At 37.0% G+C, this 16,385-nt stretch overlaps 1 protein-coding gene across 1 annotated transcript; it reads left to right on the top strand.

Moving 5' to 3' along the window:
• The first annotated feature begins 2,317 nt into the window (after positions 1 to 2,317).
• On the top strand, positions 2,318 to 14,260 carry gng4 (G protein subunit gamma 4). Its single transcript, XM_079436451.1, has 2 exons — positions 2,318 to 2,436; positions 14,094 to 14,260. Exons 1-2 carry the CDS (start codon positions 2,338 to 2,340, stop codon positions 14,220 to 14,222), a joined length of 228 nt encoding a protein of 75 aa, XP_079292577.1. The 5' UTR covers positions 2,318 to 2,337; the 3' UTR covers positions 14,223 to 14,260.
• The last annotated feature ends 2,125 nt before the right edge of the window (positions 14,261 to 16,385 follow it).

Genomic DNA, 16,385 nt, shown 5'->3' with positions numbered 1-16,385 from the left:
CGGTCTACTCTGAGAGTTAGTAGACATGTAGTTGCAAATGAATGAGAATTAGTTGACATGATGTTAGTAGAATGTCTAAAGTGGACTATCAAAATAAAGTGTAACCCTCAGTTCTTTTCTATTTTGGTATATTCTGTATTACTGAACTAGTATTCTATTCTATTCAAGTCCCCCCCAGCTGTCTTTGCTTATTAATAAAATTTGCTGTAATACCGCGAGAGACTCTTCACCGTGTTACGTCACAGCGCGAGTGTTTCGGAGGCTGTGACGTCACCTCGGTGACTGGGAGACCCGGTGATGTCACATTAAGCAGGGAAACCTCACGTGCCTCCGGTACGCCCTGCAAAACCCGAGCCCTAGCGATCCGAGCGTCTTCTGATATTAACGCGCACCCTCCGCGTCCGGCGGGCTTCTTAAAGGCGCAGCGACACCTGCGTTTGTGCGTCACATGAGGTTCCCCTCGCGTCTCACCAGCACCGGAGCAGAAAAGCGTTTAACGGCGTTCGGCGGATGAACCGTGTTTGAGGTGTTGCGGGTTTTTCCTCGTCGCGTTCGGGTGGAGTCGAGCCACATACTGAGCAGTGACACACTTCAGGTGGGTGTTCGCACGCGCTCGGGTGCTTCAGCAGGTATTTGTGCTAATTACCTTAAACTGCGTTTGCTGTTCTGTTACTTTAGAACGTTTTTGTATCATTCGCTGCGCGTTTGTTACAATTCCGGCGCGAGCGCGGCTTTATGGGTGACGGATTCGCTTATTCTGGAATTTTCACGCGCTCAGTCTGAAGCGATGCGGGATGATGATGGATGGATCCCGCAGGGTGTTTTTGGGGGGAATGATGCTGGAAGCGCGTCTATTGGGCGTTTGATTCCACCGCCTTTAAATCGAAACAGATCCAGATGTGAGAAGCGTTCAGAGATAATTCACCAAATGGCCTTGAATGAACGAGTGGAGGAATAATAATCACGACCCTCGTGCGTTTCTGCTGATTCTAGATTTCATGTCGCCTACAAATGATGAGCATTATGAAAGCTAAAACAGCTTTGGGTAAATCTGGTTTATTTCTATGATGCTGAATTGTGAAGCATGTTATTCAGTCAAACGCTCCAGTGCTTCTGGCCTTTATTCAGCATTGGTGTGGCATCATGACTGTATGTAGGCTACATGAGCTTCAGAAACGCCTTTTTAACCTCATCTTCTGATGCTGTTGCTGTGTAAAAGAAACCTCTTAGCTGCTCCTCTGACCGGTTGGACAGGTATTATTGGAGCTGTTATATCACAACATTGGCATCTTGAGAAATGTGATTGTTTGGTGCATATTAGTTCTGAAAAATTCACGGAAATGAATAAAAAAATTAAAAGTCATGGGCATTTCGATAATGAGCACATACACATCCAAACACTGCCGTAAGCGAGAATGTTTGTAACGTCTCTTCTGCTCACCGAGGCTGCATTTATTTGATCCAAAATGTTGTAAAATTGCTAAATATTTTTATAATTTAAAATAACAGACTTTTTTGTTGTAATCTATGTTAAAATGTAATTTATTTCTTTGATCAAAGCTGTATTTTCAGCATCATTACTCCAGTCTTCAGTGTCACATGATCCTTCAGAAATCATTCTAATGTACTGATTTATGATCAAGAAACATTTCTGATTATTATCAATGATGAAAACAGTTGTGCCGCACAATATTTTTGTAGAAACTGTGCTACATTTCATTCTTTGATGAATAGAAAGTTCTAAAGAACAGGATATGAATTGAAATAGAATTCTTTCATAACATTATAAATATCTCTACTGTCACTTTCAATCAGATTAATGCATCCTTGATTTAAAAAAAATATATTTTGAATAAAAAAATCTTACTGACCACAAACTTTTATTGGTGTGTGTATAATAAATCCTGTCACATGGCTACAGTAAAGTACTGTGGTAATGCCACGATAAAGTGCTGATATCAGATATAACGTTTTAATTTATTTGACCTTTTACACATTATTACATTTTAACCTCTTGAGCATCTATGAGTTTGTAGGAAGAACATAACTTATTATTTTTAGTAAAAATGTTAGTACTATATGGTACTGAATAATTAGTCTTCACATACAATGGTTTTTACTTGATACACCAAGGTACTCCTAAGAATACCATGGTACTACACTGGTGTAGTTTTTGTTAGTGTGAGATCTAATATTGTCGTGATTGCCTGGAGTTGAAGTCTGACCTGCAGGAGTCAGATGTGCTGTAATAATACAGAAGCAGGCGTATGTTGATTTCCTGAGCTCACAGACTCTCAGGATCTCATCTGGTGTGTGTTTTGTGTGCAGGACTCAATCATGAAGGACGGAATGGCCAATAACAGCACCGCCAGCATCTCTCAGGCCCGGAAATCCGTGGAGCAGCTGAAGATGGAGGCCTGCATGGACAGGATAAAGGTCTGTGTGTTTGAAACTCATCAGAATCGACCGTTTAATTCACTGGTATGGGCTCAAGAACACATACGGTTTTTATCACAAGTAAGAATCTTTTATAGAGTTTCCTCTTGTATGGAACAGTTTGAACTGAATTTAAACGAATGTTTGATTCATTTCTGTCCTAAAATAGCAATTGAAGCTGGAATGGCAATAAAATACAAACAGTTGTGAATGATTTTTCAGTGCACAAATTTTAATTTGTCATGTGGCCATTTATTCTCGGCCCAAACTCACGTGATTGGTTGAGTCAGAACAGATCAACTATTTTAACCCATCTAGTGTGCCTTCATTAACCCTCTAAAACAATCATATTTATGGTGCAGATTTGTATTGTAAATCAATGGCCTGCTTGCAACAAATCATATGCCATCATGCATGACGTGATGACCGCAGCATCTGGAGATGTTTGCAGTGAATTTGTTTTGTTGTCTCCTCTAATGTGCCCAGAAGACTAAGCAAGCTCTTTAAGGAAGCATAATGTGGCCATTAGCTTTAGTTGTGTGGTCTGGCTGAGTGTTTAGCCTGTAAACCCAAGGGATGAGAGACGGAGCGAGTGTTTAGAGGAGCACAGGCTCAGCTGTGGCCTTTAGCTGCGAGGAAAGATGGATTGGACTATTCTGCACAGGTTTCTCATCTGCCTGCTTCAGCATCTTCCTGCAGATGGCAGATATTTTCTGACTGACATCAGATATGACCTCTGCTTTTAACCACTGCGAAATATTTTGGGAAGCAATCTATAGGTGGACTGATTCCCAATGGAAAATCTACCAGTCTGTGTTTGAATCAACACAACAAAACATTTTATAATCATTGCAAAATTCCTAATCAAGTCTCTATTGCTGCATTTAATATTAAAATCAACTACAAATTACATTTACAACCTGTATTTACTCCTGATGAACATATATAATTTCTCACATGTGTGTGTGTGTGTGTATGATATTATGAAGCGCAATACAGGAAATTATATAAAATTATTTTAATAGTTAACTAAAACCTTAAAAAACATTTGTGTTACTTAAACATTAACTAAAATAAAATATTTGCATATTTATACAATATTTTATTTTAATTATTTCAAATATTACATTTTTTTTTTTTTATTATTTTCATGTATTTCATGCATTTTCAAGTTTAACTTGATGTACTACAGTAACTAAAAAAAAAATACTGGAAAAAAAACCTTTATAACATTAAATGCAACTAAAATTAAAATGAAGCACACAATTACAATTAATTCCAAATATTGATAAAAACTATTATATTATTTCAATGATACACACACACATGATATACTGTATGTTTTATTTTATTTAGTGTTTTGTTTTGATGAATCATTCACAATAAGACCAGGCAAAATGTATTAAAGTAAAGCGAGTTAATTTTGATTGTAAGTTGTAAATAAGTGTGAGGATTGTGAATTTGTCGTCAGTTAACACACAGATTCTCACAGTAATCAGTAGAAAGCTTCTCATCATCTGACTGCTGTGAGGCGTCTCATGTGCTCGTGTCTCGCGGCGTCTCGTCCTGAAGCTCGATTATGTCAAAATGCATAGGATTAAACAGGATTGTGGGAAGTGAACTTTATAGTGACCTGCAGCGGTTTGTATGAAGCAGTGAAACACAAAGAAAGACAGTTCAAGAGAAAGATGTGGTTCTCTAAATCATACTGAGATGTTTCTGTGTGGACGAGAGCGAGTGGCCCGTTTGATTGGAGGCTCGTCGTGTTCATTAATTCCTCAATCACAGTGGAATGTGATATGTGTTAATTAGTGATGCTCGTGTGCTGTAATTACAGACTCGCAGCGGCCGGACGGAGCTCTGTGAATACTGTAATAGTCCATTAGGGCTCAACGTGACACTTTTACTCCTGTTAACCCCTTCGGACCCTGCGTGCATTGAAATGGACATCACATGATTTTTTGTTTAAACCAATAAAATGTTATGTTTTCATGATCACTGATTGGTCCCTGATCAACCAATCACAATGAAGATATGACTCCTAACTTAATCTGAGCTACAGGCATCACAAAAGAGAGACATGACTAACCAACTAGACTTTTTATATGCAGATTTATGTTTATGGTAGCATCATCAACTTGCACCTATTATAAAATTAAGACTATCAAATGATAATATTCAAAGTTATTTTGAAGATTTTTCAGAGTTGCAGAACACAGGATTTTTAAAAAATGTTATATCCATCGTAATGAACATCAGGTCTTGAAAGATAACAACAGCTCCTCAGGAATTACAGGCATTTCAAAGCTCAATACAGAGATAAATTAATATAATATGATTTCATTTGTCATTAAAGTGACCATAGCCTGTCAATCAACTTTTCATTGGTTTTAGTGCAAAACAGCCATAGTGGATGTGAGATCAGGGAATACACAGCAACACACACACACACTAATGCCTTGATGCTATAATGCACACAATCATATATTCAGCAAGTACACATAAACCAATTCACATACACACAAAGACATTTACACATATACTTCAACCAAGACGCTTTACCATGAAACTGAACAAATGACACATTAAAACCATGTCTTTAAGTTTGGAATAATTCAGATTTTTATGTTTTTGAAGGAAGTCTATTCTTCTCACCAAGGCTGCATATACTTGACTAAAAATACAGTAAAAACATTTCTGATTATTATTAATGTTGAAAACAGTTGTGCTGCCCAATATTTTTGTGGAAATCATGAGACCCTACCACTAAAAGGTTTTAAGAAAATAAAAATACTACTTTTATTCAACTATTGACCAAAGGTGACAGTAATTTGACTTTTTATTTGTTACAAAATATTTATATTTCAAACAAATGCTGCTCTTTTGAACTTTCTATTTAGCAAGGAATCCTGTAAAAATTTATTTTTTTTCACAAAAATATTAAGCAGCAAAAACTGTTCAACATTGATAATAAAAATCATTATTAATAATTGAGCACTTATAATAATTGATAATAGCCAAATCAGCATATTAGAATATTTTTTTAATAGATTTTAATATATATTCAAATAGAAAATATTTTTTTAAAGTGTAATAATATTACTGTTTTACTGTATTTTTGACTAAATAAATGCAGCCTTGTGAGCAGAAGAGACATTACAGGGCACCTATTATGCCCCTTCTTACAAGATGTTATGTTGGTCTTGGGTGTCCCCAGAATGTGTCTGTGAAGTGTCAGCTCAAAAAAACCCAAACATCATTTATTATAACATCTGGAAAATGTCATTTTTGAGGCGTGTCTAAAAAAAAAAGAGCTGTTTTGGTCACTTTAAATGCAAATGAGCTGCATATTCCTGCCCCTTCTCCAGAAGTGTATGCATCTCTGCTTACAATACGATGCTTCTAAACCGAACTTTTAACTTATCAAATTTGTTAAATTAAGAGTAAAATGGGTAATAATACCCACTTGACTTTATATTTGAAACCCATTTTAACATTCAATATGCCTTAATTGCAACTTATTAGGTTATTTTTTTGTTTATATGTGATTCAAATATGTTTACTGTAGTGGTAACTATGAAAATCTAGAAATAGCTATAGTTGAATTACGAACACTGTAGTAAAACCACGGTTCATTTTCATAAGGTACTGCAGTGATAGGCTGTTGCATGCTAAAAAAGCATGAAGAAAATGAAGACTCTTATTTTCAGTCTTGCATTCAAACACAGAGCACCGGGATTGCTTTTGAGACATTGTTGACATCACATCTGCTCGAGCGCGGAGAACATGGAGGACAGCATAACCTCTGAGGGGGAAACCATAGCAATGCAGGGCTGTCAATCAGCCGCTGTGGGCGGGGCCTAAGAAATGTGACGTCACACTGCGGTGAGAGTCATAACGGCAGGCCTAGTGAGACTGACTTGGTTTAAAGGGGGTTACAAAATAAGGAGTGGGTGGATTTTTATCACTGTAGGGTGCAAAGTTTTTTTGTCAGCCAATAAAAATGAGTTAAAATATTTACTAGGAAAAAATTAAATATAAAAAGATTTACTTTTTTTTTTTTTTTTTTTTTTTTTTTTTTTTTTAATCTGTAAGTTTCATTTAGATTTTTGTATTTGAAAATAATTCAATTATTTTATTAATTAATGAATTACTAGCTTTTCATCAGCTCACAAACCCATATCTATATATAGCTATGTCTATATATGCAGAGTTAATTTGCAAAAACCGATAAATGCCACTTTAAAAAAAAAAAGAAATTAGCTGAGTGCCGTACATAATTCTCCACATATAGTGCGATCTGAAACCTAAACACGTTTTGTCAAAAAAGCCTGTATTGTCCACTTTTAAGCCATCATGAGTTCATGTTTTACTGCAGAAGCCGACAAATGCCCTTGTTGTTTTTGAACAGAAGATAAGTCCATTTTAGCGAATCAGCACGCTGTATTCAGGTCAGGTGACAAGGCTACTTTCACAATGAAAAGACGTGCTACCTGAGAGGAGTTTCGTCAAAGCTGACTAAAAGTGAATGAGGATGGATAATTTGATGAACCTGTGATATCTTCTTCAGGGCGAAAAATAAAAACAAAAGCTGAAATGTTTTCATGGATCCTTGCGAAAGCTGCACGTTACAATGGTGAGGGAAAAGCCCCATGTATTGCATGTAATCACATCCATAATCTATGATCACAACAACAACGTTTGTCAGGCATCTATTGTCATCTGAGGAGATTACAAAGATTAAACCAGTGCTTTTTTTTTAACTCTAACACATGAAATGTGGAGTTATCTGCTTTTGCTATAAAACAAACTTTTAATATGTAAAAAAAAAAACACTTTCAATGAACTTTAATTTTGTAAATTGCCTGTGTTTAAGTTATTATTACTTAATCAAAACAACCAAACTGCCGTTTGATTGATATTACTTGGTCAAATCAAGTCAGTATTATTTGTATAGCGCTTTTAATAATGCAAATTGTGTCAAAGCAGCTTTACATCAGCTTGATATAAAGCTGGGTGGCTTTATATCAGCTTTACAGTATTTAGACGGGAAATAGTTTGTCGAAATAGTGTCATTCTCCTCTGGCCAGACAAAATCAGCAGTTTAAATCTAGGCTAAAGCAGAATCAGATTGAGCAAAGGACTCATCTGGTTCCTGTGGTCTTGTCCCGATGGCCGTCTTGGAGACGGGGTCTTCACTGGGGATCAGTCTCTGGGGCTCATCTAGGTGTCCTGGCTGTAGAGGTCATCTCTAGGTGCTGATCCACCATCTGATCTGGATACAGTCTGGATCTGGGTGGCTACGGTGACCTCGGAATAAGAAAGAAACAGACTAATATTATCTTAGATGCCATTCTTCTAACAATGTGACAAGTACATCAGGTGTTTTAGGAAGTGTTCCCGGTTCCGGTTGACCTAATTAATGCAGCCTAACAATCCTTTAACGGATTTGAATCATAGAAATGTGATAGTGTATTATGTGTAAGCCAGGTTAAAGAGATGGGTCTTTAATCTAGATTTAAACTGACAGAGTGTGTCTGCTTCCTGAACAGTGTTAGGTCAATTGTTCCAGAGTTTGGGCGCTAAATAGGAAAAGGATCTCCCGTATGCAGTTGATTTTGATATTCTAGGTATTATCATATGGACAGAGTTTTGAGATCGCAGCGGATGTGAAGGACTATAATGCGATAAGAGCTCACTCAAATACTGAGGTACCAAACCATTCAGGGCTTTATAGGTAATTAGCAAGATCTTAAAATGTATACGATGTTTAATAGGGAGCCAGTGCAGTGTTGACAGAACCGGGCTAATGTGGTCATACTTCCTGGTTCTAGTAACTCTAGCTGCTGCATTTTGAACCAGCTGGAGTTTGTTTATTAAACGTGCAGAACAACCACCCAATAAAGCATTACAATAATCTAGCCTCGAGGTCATGAATGCATGAATTAATGTTTCTGCATTTGACATTGAGAGCATAGGTTGTAATTTATAATTAACATAGGTTGTCCAATAATTAACACCTCTGTTTTTTCAGAATTTAGCAGTAAGAAATTGCTAGTCATCCAGTTTGTGATATCAACTATACATTCCGTTAGTTTTGCAAAATGGTAAATTTCATCAGGTCGCGAAGAAATATAGAGCTGGGTATCATCAGCATAACAGTGAAAGCTAACACCATGTTTCCTAATGATATCTAGGGTAACATGTAAAGCGTGAAAATTAAGGGGCCAAGCACTGAGCCTTGAGGTACTCCATACTGCACTTGTGATTGGTATGATACCGCTTCATTTACTGCCACAAATTGATGGCGGTCAGATAAGTACGATTTGAACCATGCTAGTGCACTTCCTCTAATGCCAACATAATTTTCTAGTCTATTTAAAAGCATTTTGTGGTCGATAGTGTCAAACGCGGTGCTAAGATCCAGTAGCACTAATAGAGAGATACAACCACGATCAGATGATAAAAGCAGGTCGTTTGTAACTCTAATGAGAGCAAACCTCTCAGCAGCACGACAGACAGAAGCAATCGATCAAATGTAGTGGAATACTTGGAATGCGCAATTTAAAAAATTATTTCTGAAAAAAAATAAGTTATCGGTTTTTGCAAATGAACTCTTCATATATATATATATATATATATGTATGTATGTGTGTTTCAAGAAATTATGGTGTATGTCCAAAAACACTATGGTATATGCTACATAAAATGCTATGGTATATTTAGTTTCTCTCATATGTGTGAGAAGATGGGAAATGTAGTTTGTTTGCTCAGCGTGACGTTTGTGTTTTTTGTACCATCTGGCTGTGAGTGTCACACACACGGCTGAAGCTCCTGATTCCCATCCAACAGCTGTGTCTCTCTCATCATCAGCTCTCAAATGAATCAAACTCTTTACTGGACCACACACGCTCGTGCTCCTTTGAGAAACAACACCATATGAGCTATTCATAAAACACACACTGCTGACTGCATCACTGAATTATTCATTCAAGTTATAGTTTCATATCAGTTTTTACAAAGTTTCAGTTGAACTGACCTTCGACCTTAAATATTATATTATTTTTGTATTACTGATAAATTACCGTATACTGACGTAAGAATAATATTTCAGCATAAATGTGTGTGTTTTCTATTAGTTGTTTAGATTCAGAGCGATTCCAGATTCACTCAATAAAAGAATAGCATTGCTGCTTGTTTTTGAAAGGTTTGATTCTGTTTGGTTTAATAATTAACATCACCTTTGCGAGTATGACTCTCACTTGGCTTGTGAATTAGCAGAACTTGAACAGGGACATTAAAAAAGCTTAACACAAAAAACGCTTAATGTTGCTTAAGGTAACAAGATAGTGATAAACACAAAATGGTAAAGCATACTATGTGCAGGTACGCATATAAGCCCAAAATATAAACACAACACGTTTATTTACCTGTTAAACCCTTATGCACCGAGACAGGGATATTAAAAGACCACATTCTGTACACACCTTACTAATAAAGCAAACTATGTGCAGAAAAACTTTAAATAATAACTTTAAATACTGTCTGTCTTAATGCATAAGTGTTTTTCTTCATTTTCTAAAGGGAGGAAAATGCTTTGGATGTATTTTAAAGTAGTTGAGTTAATATTCTGGGCTCATCTGCATGTCTTTTAGCATCACTGTCGTACTATATTAAACCAGCATTTCAAAATGCTACAAAACTGTTCCAGGGACTTAACTTTTTGTCATTTGTTGAAATTAATATAAACATACAGTGTGCTTGTCTGTTTGCTCATGTGACCCACAATCTCTAATCCTCCTCCGTGGCCATGGAAAAATTTATATTTACAATGACAATAATTATACTTCGTAATTAAAACGTTGTATAAATCTCAATTTTGAAAAATTTACACTTAAGACTAAAATGTGACCCTGGACCACAAAACCAAAGTCAAAAACAAAACAAAAGATAAGCAGGTATCCGTATTAATTACTTCACATTCTCTATAGCAGGAGACCAACCAGCAAATCAGATAAAAATTTCTAATTATTTTTATATGTGCATTGGAAGTATGGACATTTCATAATGCTTTTTTTGAAGGAAAATTGTAGAAGTTTGCATTTGGAAGCTGTTGCTGTGAACCACATCATGCAGTCAAAGGATCTCTCCATACAAGAGAAACAGACAATTGTTAGGCTTCAAAAACAAAACAAATCCATCAGAGAGATAGCAGGAACATTAGGAGCGGCCAAATCAACAGTTTGGTACATTCTGAGAAAAAAGAACGCACTGGTGAGCTCAGAAACATAAAAAGGCCTGGACGACCACAGAGTACAACAGTGGTGGATGATCGGAGGATCCTCTCCGTGGTGAAGAAAAACCCTTTCACAACATCCAGCCAAGAGAAGAACACTCTCCAGGAGGCAGACGTGTCTACAATCAAGAGAAGACTTCACCAGAGCAAATACAGAGGGTTCACCACAACAAGCTGCAAACAAGGCCAGATTAGACTTTGCCAAAAAACATCTAAAAATGCCAGACCACTCCTGGAAAATCATTCTTTGGACGGCTAAATAAATTCAACCTGTACCAGAATGACGGGAAGAAAAAAGTATGGAGAAGGCTTGGAGCAGCTCATGAACATGGAGCAGTGTGATGCAGGAGCATGGCTTCCAGTGGCTCTGGGTTACTGCTGTTTAGTGATGATGAGAAAGAAGACAGAAGCAGCCGGATCAATTCTGAAGTGTATAGACTAGAGATATACTCTCTGCCCAGATTTAGGAGTTTTTGAAGATAAGAAAGTGTAATATTCTGCGATCTCCTGATCTCAACCCGATTGAGCCGCAGTTCACTCCCTGAAGACAAGACTAAAGGCAGAAAGAGCCACAAACAAACAACAACTGTTCATTTTTTCTTGTAACTTATTTCAAAAAGTGAAACTTTCATATATTTTAGATTCATTACATGTAAAGTAAAACATTTCAAACTTTTTTTTGTTTTAATTTTGATGATTCGAGCTTACAGCTCATGAAAGTCAAAAATCAGTATCTCAAAATATTAGAATATTTACATTTGAGTTTCAATTAATGACCATCCATACAGTATAAATTCTGGGTTTCTCTTGTTCTTTGAAACCACAATAATGGAGAAGACTGCTGACTTGGCAATGATCCAGAAGACGAACATTTACGCCCTCCACAAAGAGTGTAAGTCACAGAGGGTCATTACTGAAAGCTGTGGCTGTTTACAGAGTGCTGTATCAAAGCATATTAAATGCAAAGTTGACTGGAAGGAAGAATTTGGGTAGGAAAAGGTGCACAAGCAACAGGGATGACCGCAAGCTTGAGAATACTGTCAAGCAAAGCTGATTCAAACACTTGGGAGAGCTTCAGAAGGAGTGAACTGAAGCTGGAGTCAGTGCATCAAGAGTCTCCACGCTCAGACGTCTTCAGGAAAAGAGCTACCAAGCCACTTCTGAACCAGAGACAACGTCAGAAGCATCTTACCTGGGCTGTGGAGAAAAGAACTGGACTGTTGCTCAGTGGTCCAAAGTCCTCTTTTCAGATGAAAGTAAATTTTGCATTTCATTTGGAAATCAAGGCCCCAGAGTCTGGAGGAAGAGTGGAGAGGCACAGAATCCATGTTGCTTGAAGTCCAGTGTGAAGTTTCCACAGTCAGTGATGATTTGGGCTGCCATGTCATCTGCTGGTGTTGGTCCACTGTGTTTTCTGAAGTCCACAGTCAACGCAGCCATCTACCAGGAGATTTTAGAGCACTTCATGCTTCCTTCTGCTGACAAGCTTTATGGAGATGCTGATTTCATTTTCCAGCAGGACTTGGCACCTGCCCACACTGCCAAAGGTATCAAAAGCTGGTTCAATGACCATGGTGTTACTGTGCTTGATTGGCCAGCAAACTCGCCTGACCTGAACCTAACAGAGAATCTATGGGGTATTGTCAAGAGGAAGATGAGAGACACCAGACCCAACAATGCAGATGACCTGGAGGCCGCTATCAAAGCAACCTGGGCTTCCATTACACCTGAGCAGTGCCACAGGCTGATCACCTCCATGCCACGCCGCATTGATGCAGTAATTCATGCAAAAGGAGCCCATACCAAGAATTGAGTACATATACAATAAATGAACATACTTTCCAGAAGGCCAACAATTCACTAAAAATGTTTTTTTTTTTATTGGTCTTATGAAGTTTTCTAATTTGTTGAGATAGTGAATTTGTGGGTTTTTGTTAAATGTGAGCATCACAATTAAAAGAACCAAAGACTTAAACTACTTCAGTCTGTGTGCATTGAATTTATTTAATACATGAGTTTCACAATTTGAGTTGAATTACTGACATTCTAATTTATTGAGATGCACCTGTATACCTGTTATTTGTTAGGCAAAACGGTATTGTATGACTGAATAATTAAGTAATAGTTTGTATTTTTCTCAGACTTTTTAAGATCAGAAAGAGGCTGTATGTTTGTGCTTCACTCTGGCCATTTTAGGCCAAAATTCTACAAAGGGGCCTAGAAATAGCAGTGAACATAATGGACTGTGATAAATGTCATGCTTTGGCATGTTTATTCAGCATGGCATTTGCAGACTAAAATCTTCCTCTTTCAGACTTCTTTTTTTGTCTTTGCACAGACTATATATTTGTGTACAGCAGCCAGCTAATGCTGTAAAAACATGACCCAGTGCAGTTTTCTCAGAGTCTGTGGACTCCGTCTGTCCCTTTACTTTGGGTGCTGATGGAGCCACAGACAAGAGGAGAGGAGATACTGATGTTTGTTAGGTCACTGGTCACTGCTCTGGTCATAGAGCTAGTTTGCTGAACTGCAGTGTCCTGGATGATCCAAAGCATTGTGATGTGATATGGGGAAGAAAAATTAATAGGAAAATATTGTTTTTAGAATAATAATAATAATAATAATGTTTACCTTTTGATATCAAACTATCAGTAAAAAAAATATTTTTTTTATGTTTTTGAAAACTCACCATTTATTTGATTAAAAAAAAGTTAAAACAGCAATATTGTGAAATATTGTTACCATTTAAAATAACGGTTTTCAAATTGAATATATGTAAAAATGTAATTTATTTATGACAAATTTCTAGCATTTTTTACTCAAGACTTCCATTGTCACACGATTCTTCTGAAATCTTTTATGGAAAATAAAATATAAAATATTTTTGTGGAAACCATGATACACCATTCAAAGGTTTGGGGCGAATAAAAAAACAAAAATCGTACTTTTATTCAGCAAGGACACATTTAAGAAAGTAACAGCGAGAGTAAAGACATTTTAAAATGTTACAAAAGATCTATATTCCAAATAAATGCTGTTCTTTTGAACTTTTTATTAATATTTCCACAACAATATTCTGCAGCACAACAGTGTTCAACATTGATAATAATCAGAAATGTTTGTTGAGCAGTAAATCAGTATATTATTATGATTTCTGAAGATCATGTGACACTGAAGACTGCAGTAATGATGCTGAAAATTCAGCGCTGCATCACAGAATTTAAAACGGTTGTTTTAAATTGTTAAAAATATTTCAGTATTTTTACTGTATTTTGATTAAATACATGCAACCCTGGTGAGCACCCAGAAGAGACTTCTTTTAAAAGCTATGCCTAATCTAAACCCCTAACTCTGTCCTCAGGTGTCCAAGGCCGCGGCGGACCTGATGGCGTACTGTGACGCTCATATACGAGAGGACCCGCTCATCGTGCCTGTCCCGGCGTCAGAAAACCCGTTCCGGGAGAAGAAGTTCTTCTGCACCATCCTCTGAGGCCGGGCCGGGCTGCAGGTTCTGCCGTGAGGTTTCCACGTCCCTGGCTACTGCCGTTGAGCTGTGTTTGAGTGGCAGCCGCCGCATCTGTTGACGGTCCGATCCCTCCTGGACGCCTGTGGGGTTTTTTTGTAGGGGGGGGGGGGGAAGTCAGTTAATTGGCAACACGGTCAGAGCGTCTCATGTCTCGTTAAATAGGTTTGTTATTGCTTCGTAATTAGAGAACAGCCTTTCTCACTGCTTATGGGATGAGAGATTTGTGTTTTCGTTTCGTTTTGACTCATTTCTCATGCCACAGAGGATGTGAAACCCTGACAGGTGGCCGTTTTCTAATATATTTAGACATTTTTATAAACTTAAGCTATTTGATATGCATTACTGGTCAAATGTTTGGACACACTTGAGCGAATCTTCAAAAAAAGCTTATGCATTAATAATTGAAATGATTTTTTAACTTTAAACTGAGGATAAAAACAACAGAACTCAATAAAGTAATGGTTACCTATGCATCCATACATTAATTATATTGATGGAAATATGTCAAATCATGAAGTCATAAACACAATCCATCTTTCCTGCTATTGCAAATATTTATTCGTCCATAGATTTAATAAAAAATTTTTTTTGAATGATTGAAATCCACAACGAGAAAGAAGCTCAAATATGAGATTTAATTTGTGTTGCATGTTTTAATCTCTACATTATTCCCAGACTCCTATTTGTTTTATTTCATAGGTTTCCCAACTATTGTCTGTTTTTGCATATTAGTCATAATTAAAAAAATTGCATCCGATCTTTTGACTTTGATCTGTATTTAGAATTAGATTTAAATTCTTATTTTATTTAATTTCTTCTTTTTATTCAATAAGTCATCGCTGCTGAAAATTCAGCTTTGCATCACAGGAATAAATTACATTTTAAAATATTTTCAAATAGAATCAGATGTTTTAAATTCTAATAATATTTCACAATATTTTACTGTATTTTTGATCAAATAGCTGCCTTCTTGGTGAGCGTAAGAAGTAATAGTCATAATAAAGAACGAGCGGATGCGTCCAAACCTTTGACTTGTAGTGCATCTCTAATGCATTTTCATTTGAATGATTTCCCATCTCTCCCCATTTTCCGATATGATGATATTTGAGATATTATTATCAGCTTATGTGAATCAAATCTTATCCAGTTTCCAAATGACATTGTGATAAACAGAACCGGAGACCTCTGAAAAGGCCTCCTCAGCATTTGGGATATGAATCCAGCTTTCAGCCCTTCAGACCTGAGATATTGAATCTGAATCAGTTCAGTTTGAGCTCAAACACTGGACAGTAATCCTCATGCTGGTTTCTGGGAGGCGTTTGCCCTCGAGGTGTCCCGTTGTGCATCTGTATGAGGTCTCGACCCTACAGATGTATTTTCTGCCCCATCTGACATATAAAACCAAGCGGGACGGGAGTTTGTGCCGATAACTGTGAGATCACATTATTTATCACAAAGTTATTTGGATGTTTCGCCTTCGTACAGACAGTATTCAAAGCTGAAGTGTGTCATTTCGCGATTGCAAACAATTGTAACAGTCTAAAGTCAGTGTTGTGCTGTGTAGGGAAATCAAATGAAGCACACATTAAATGGAAATTTTAAAGAAATGGTTCATCCAAAAATTAACATATGCCTATAATTTACTCACCCTCAGGCCATTTGAGATTAGGATGAGTTTGTTTCTTCATCAGGTTTGTAGAAATGTGTCTCAGCAATGGATGCTCTGCAGTGAATGGGTGCCGTCAGAATGAGAGTCTGATAAAAACATCACAATAATCCACACCACTCCAGTCCATCAGTTAACATCTGGAGAACACAAAAGCTGAAACAAATCCATCATGAAGATGTTTTTAACTTCAAACCATTGCTTCCTGCTAAAATACAAGTCCATAATAACGCTTCCTCCAGTGAAAAAGTGCATCTCCTGTTGTCTCTCACATCAAAATCCACTCACATATGTGTTTAGAGCTGTTTTGTCTTGTAAACGGTGCTTGATCTGTGCAGATTTCTCTCCTGATTCATCTTTTGGCTTCTCAAGATATTAGCTGATGGACTGTCGTGATTATTGATATGTGTTTATCAGCTGTTTGGACTCTCATTATGAGTTTGTTTTTTGGTTTGTAGAAA

Source organism: Barbus barbus (assembly GCF_936440315.1).
Source record: "Barbus barbus genome assembly, chromosome: 16".
Taxonomy (NCBI): domain Eukaryota; kingdom Metazoa; phylum Chordata; class Actinopteri; order Cypriniformes; family Cyprinidae; genus Barbus; species Barbus barbus.
Note: the sequence above shows the minus strand (reverse complement) of the source record. Positions and strands in the feature narration are given on the sequence as shown.

Bases quoted from the DNA above. Each gene is read 5' to 3' on its own strand.
- gng4 (XM_079436451.1), top strand. From the start codon at position 2,338: ATGAAGGACGGAATGGCCAATAACAGCACCGCCAGCATCTCTCAGGCC. The intron at 2,437-14,093 runs GTCTGTGTGTTT...CTCTGTCCTCAG, and splicing joins CCTGCATGGACAGGATAAAG to GTGTCCAAGGCCGCGGCGGA.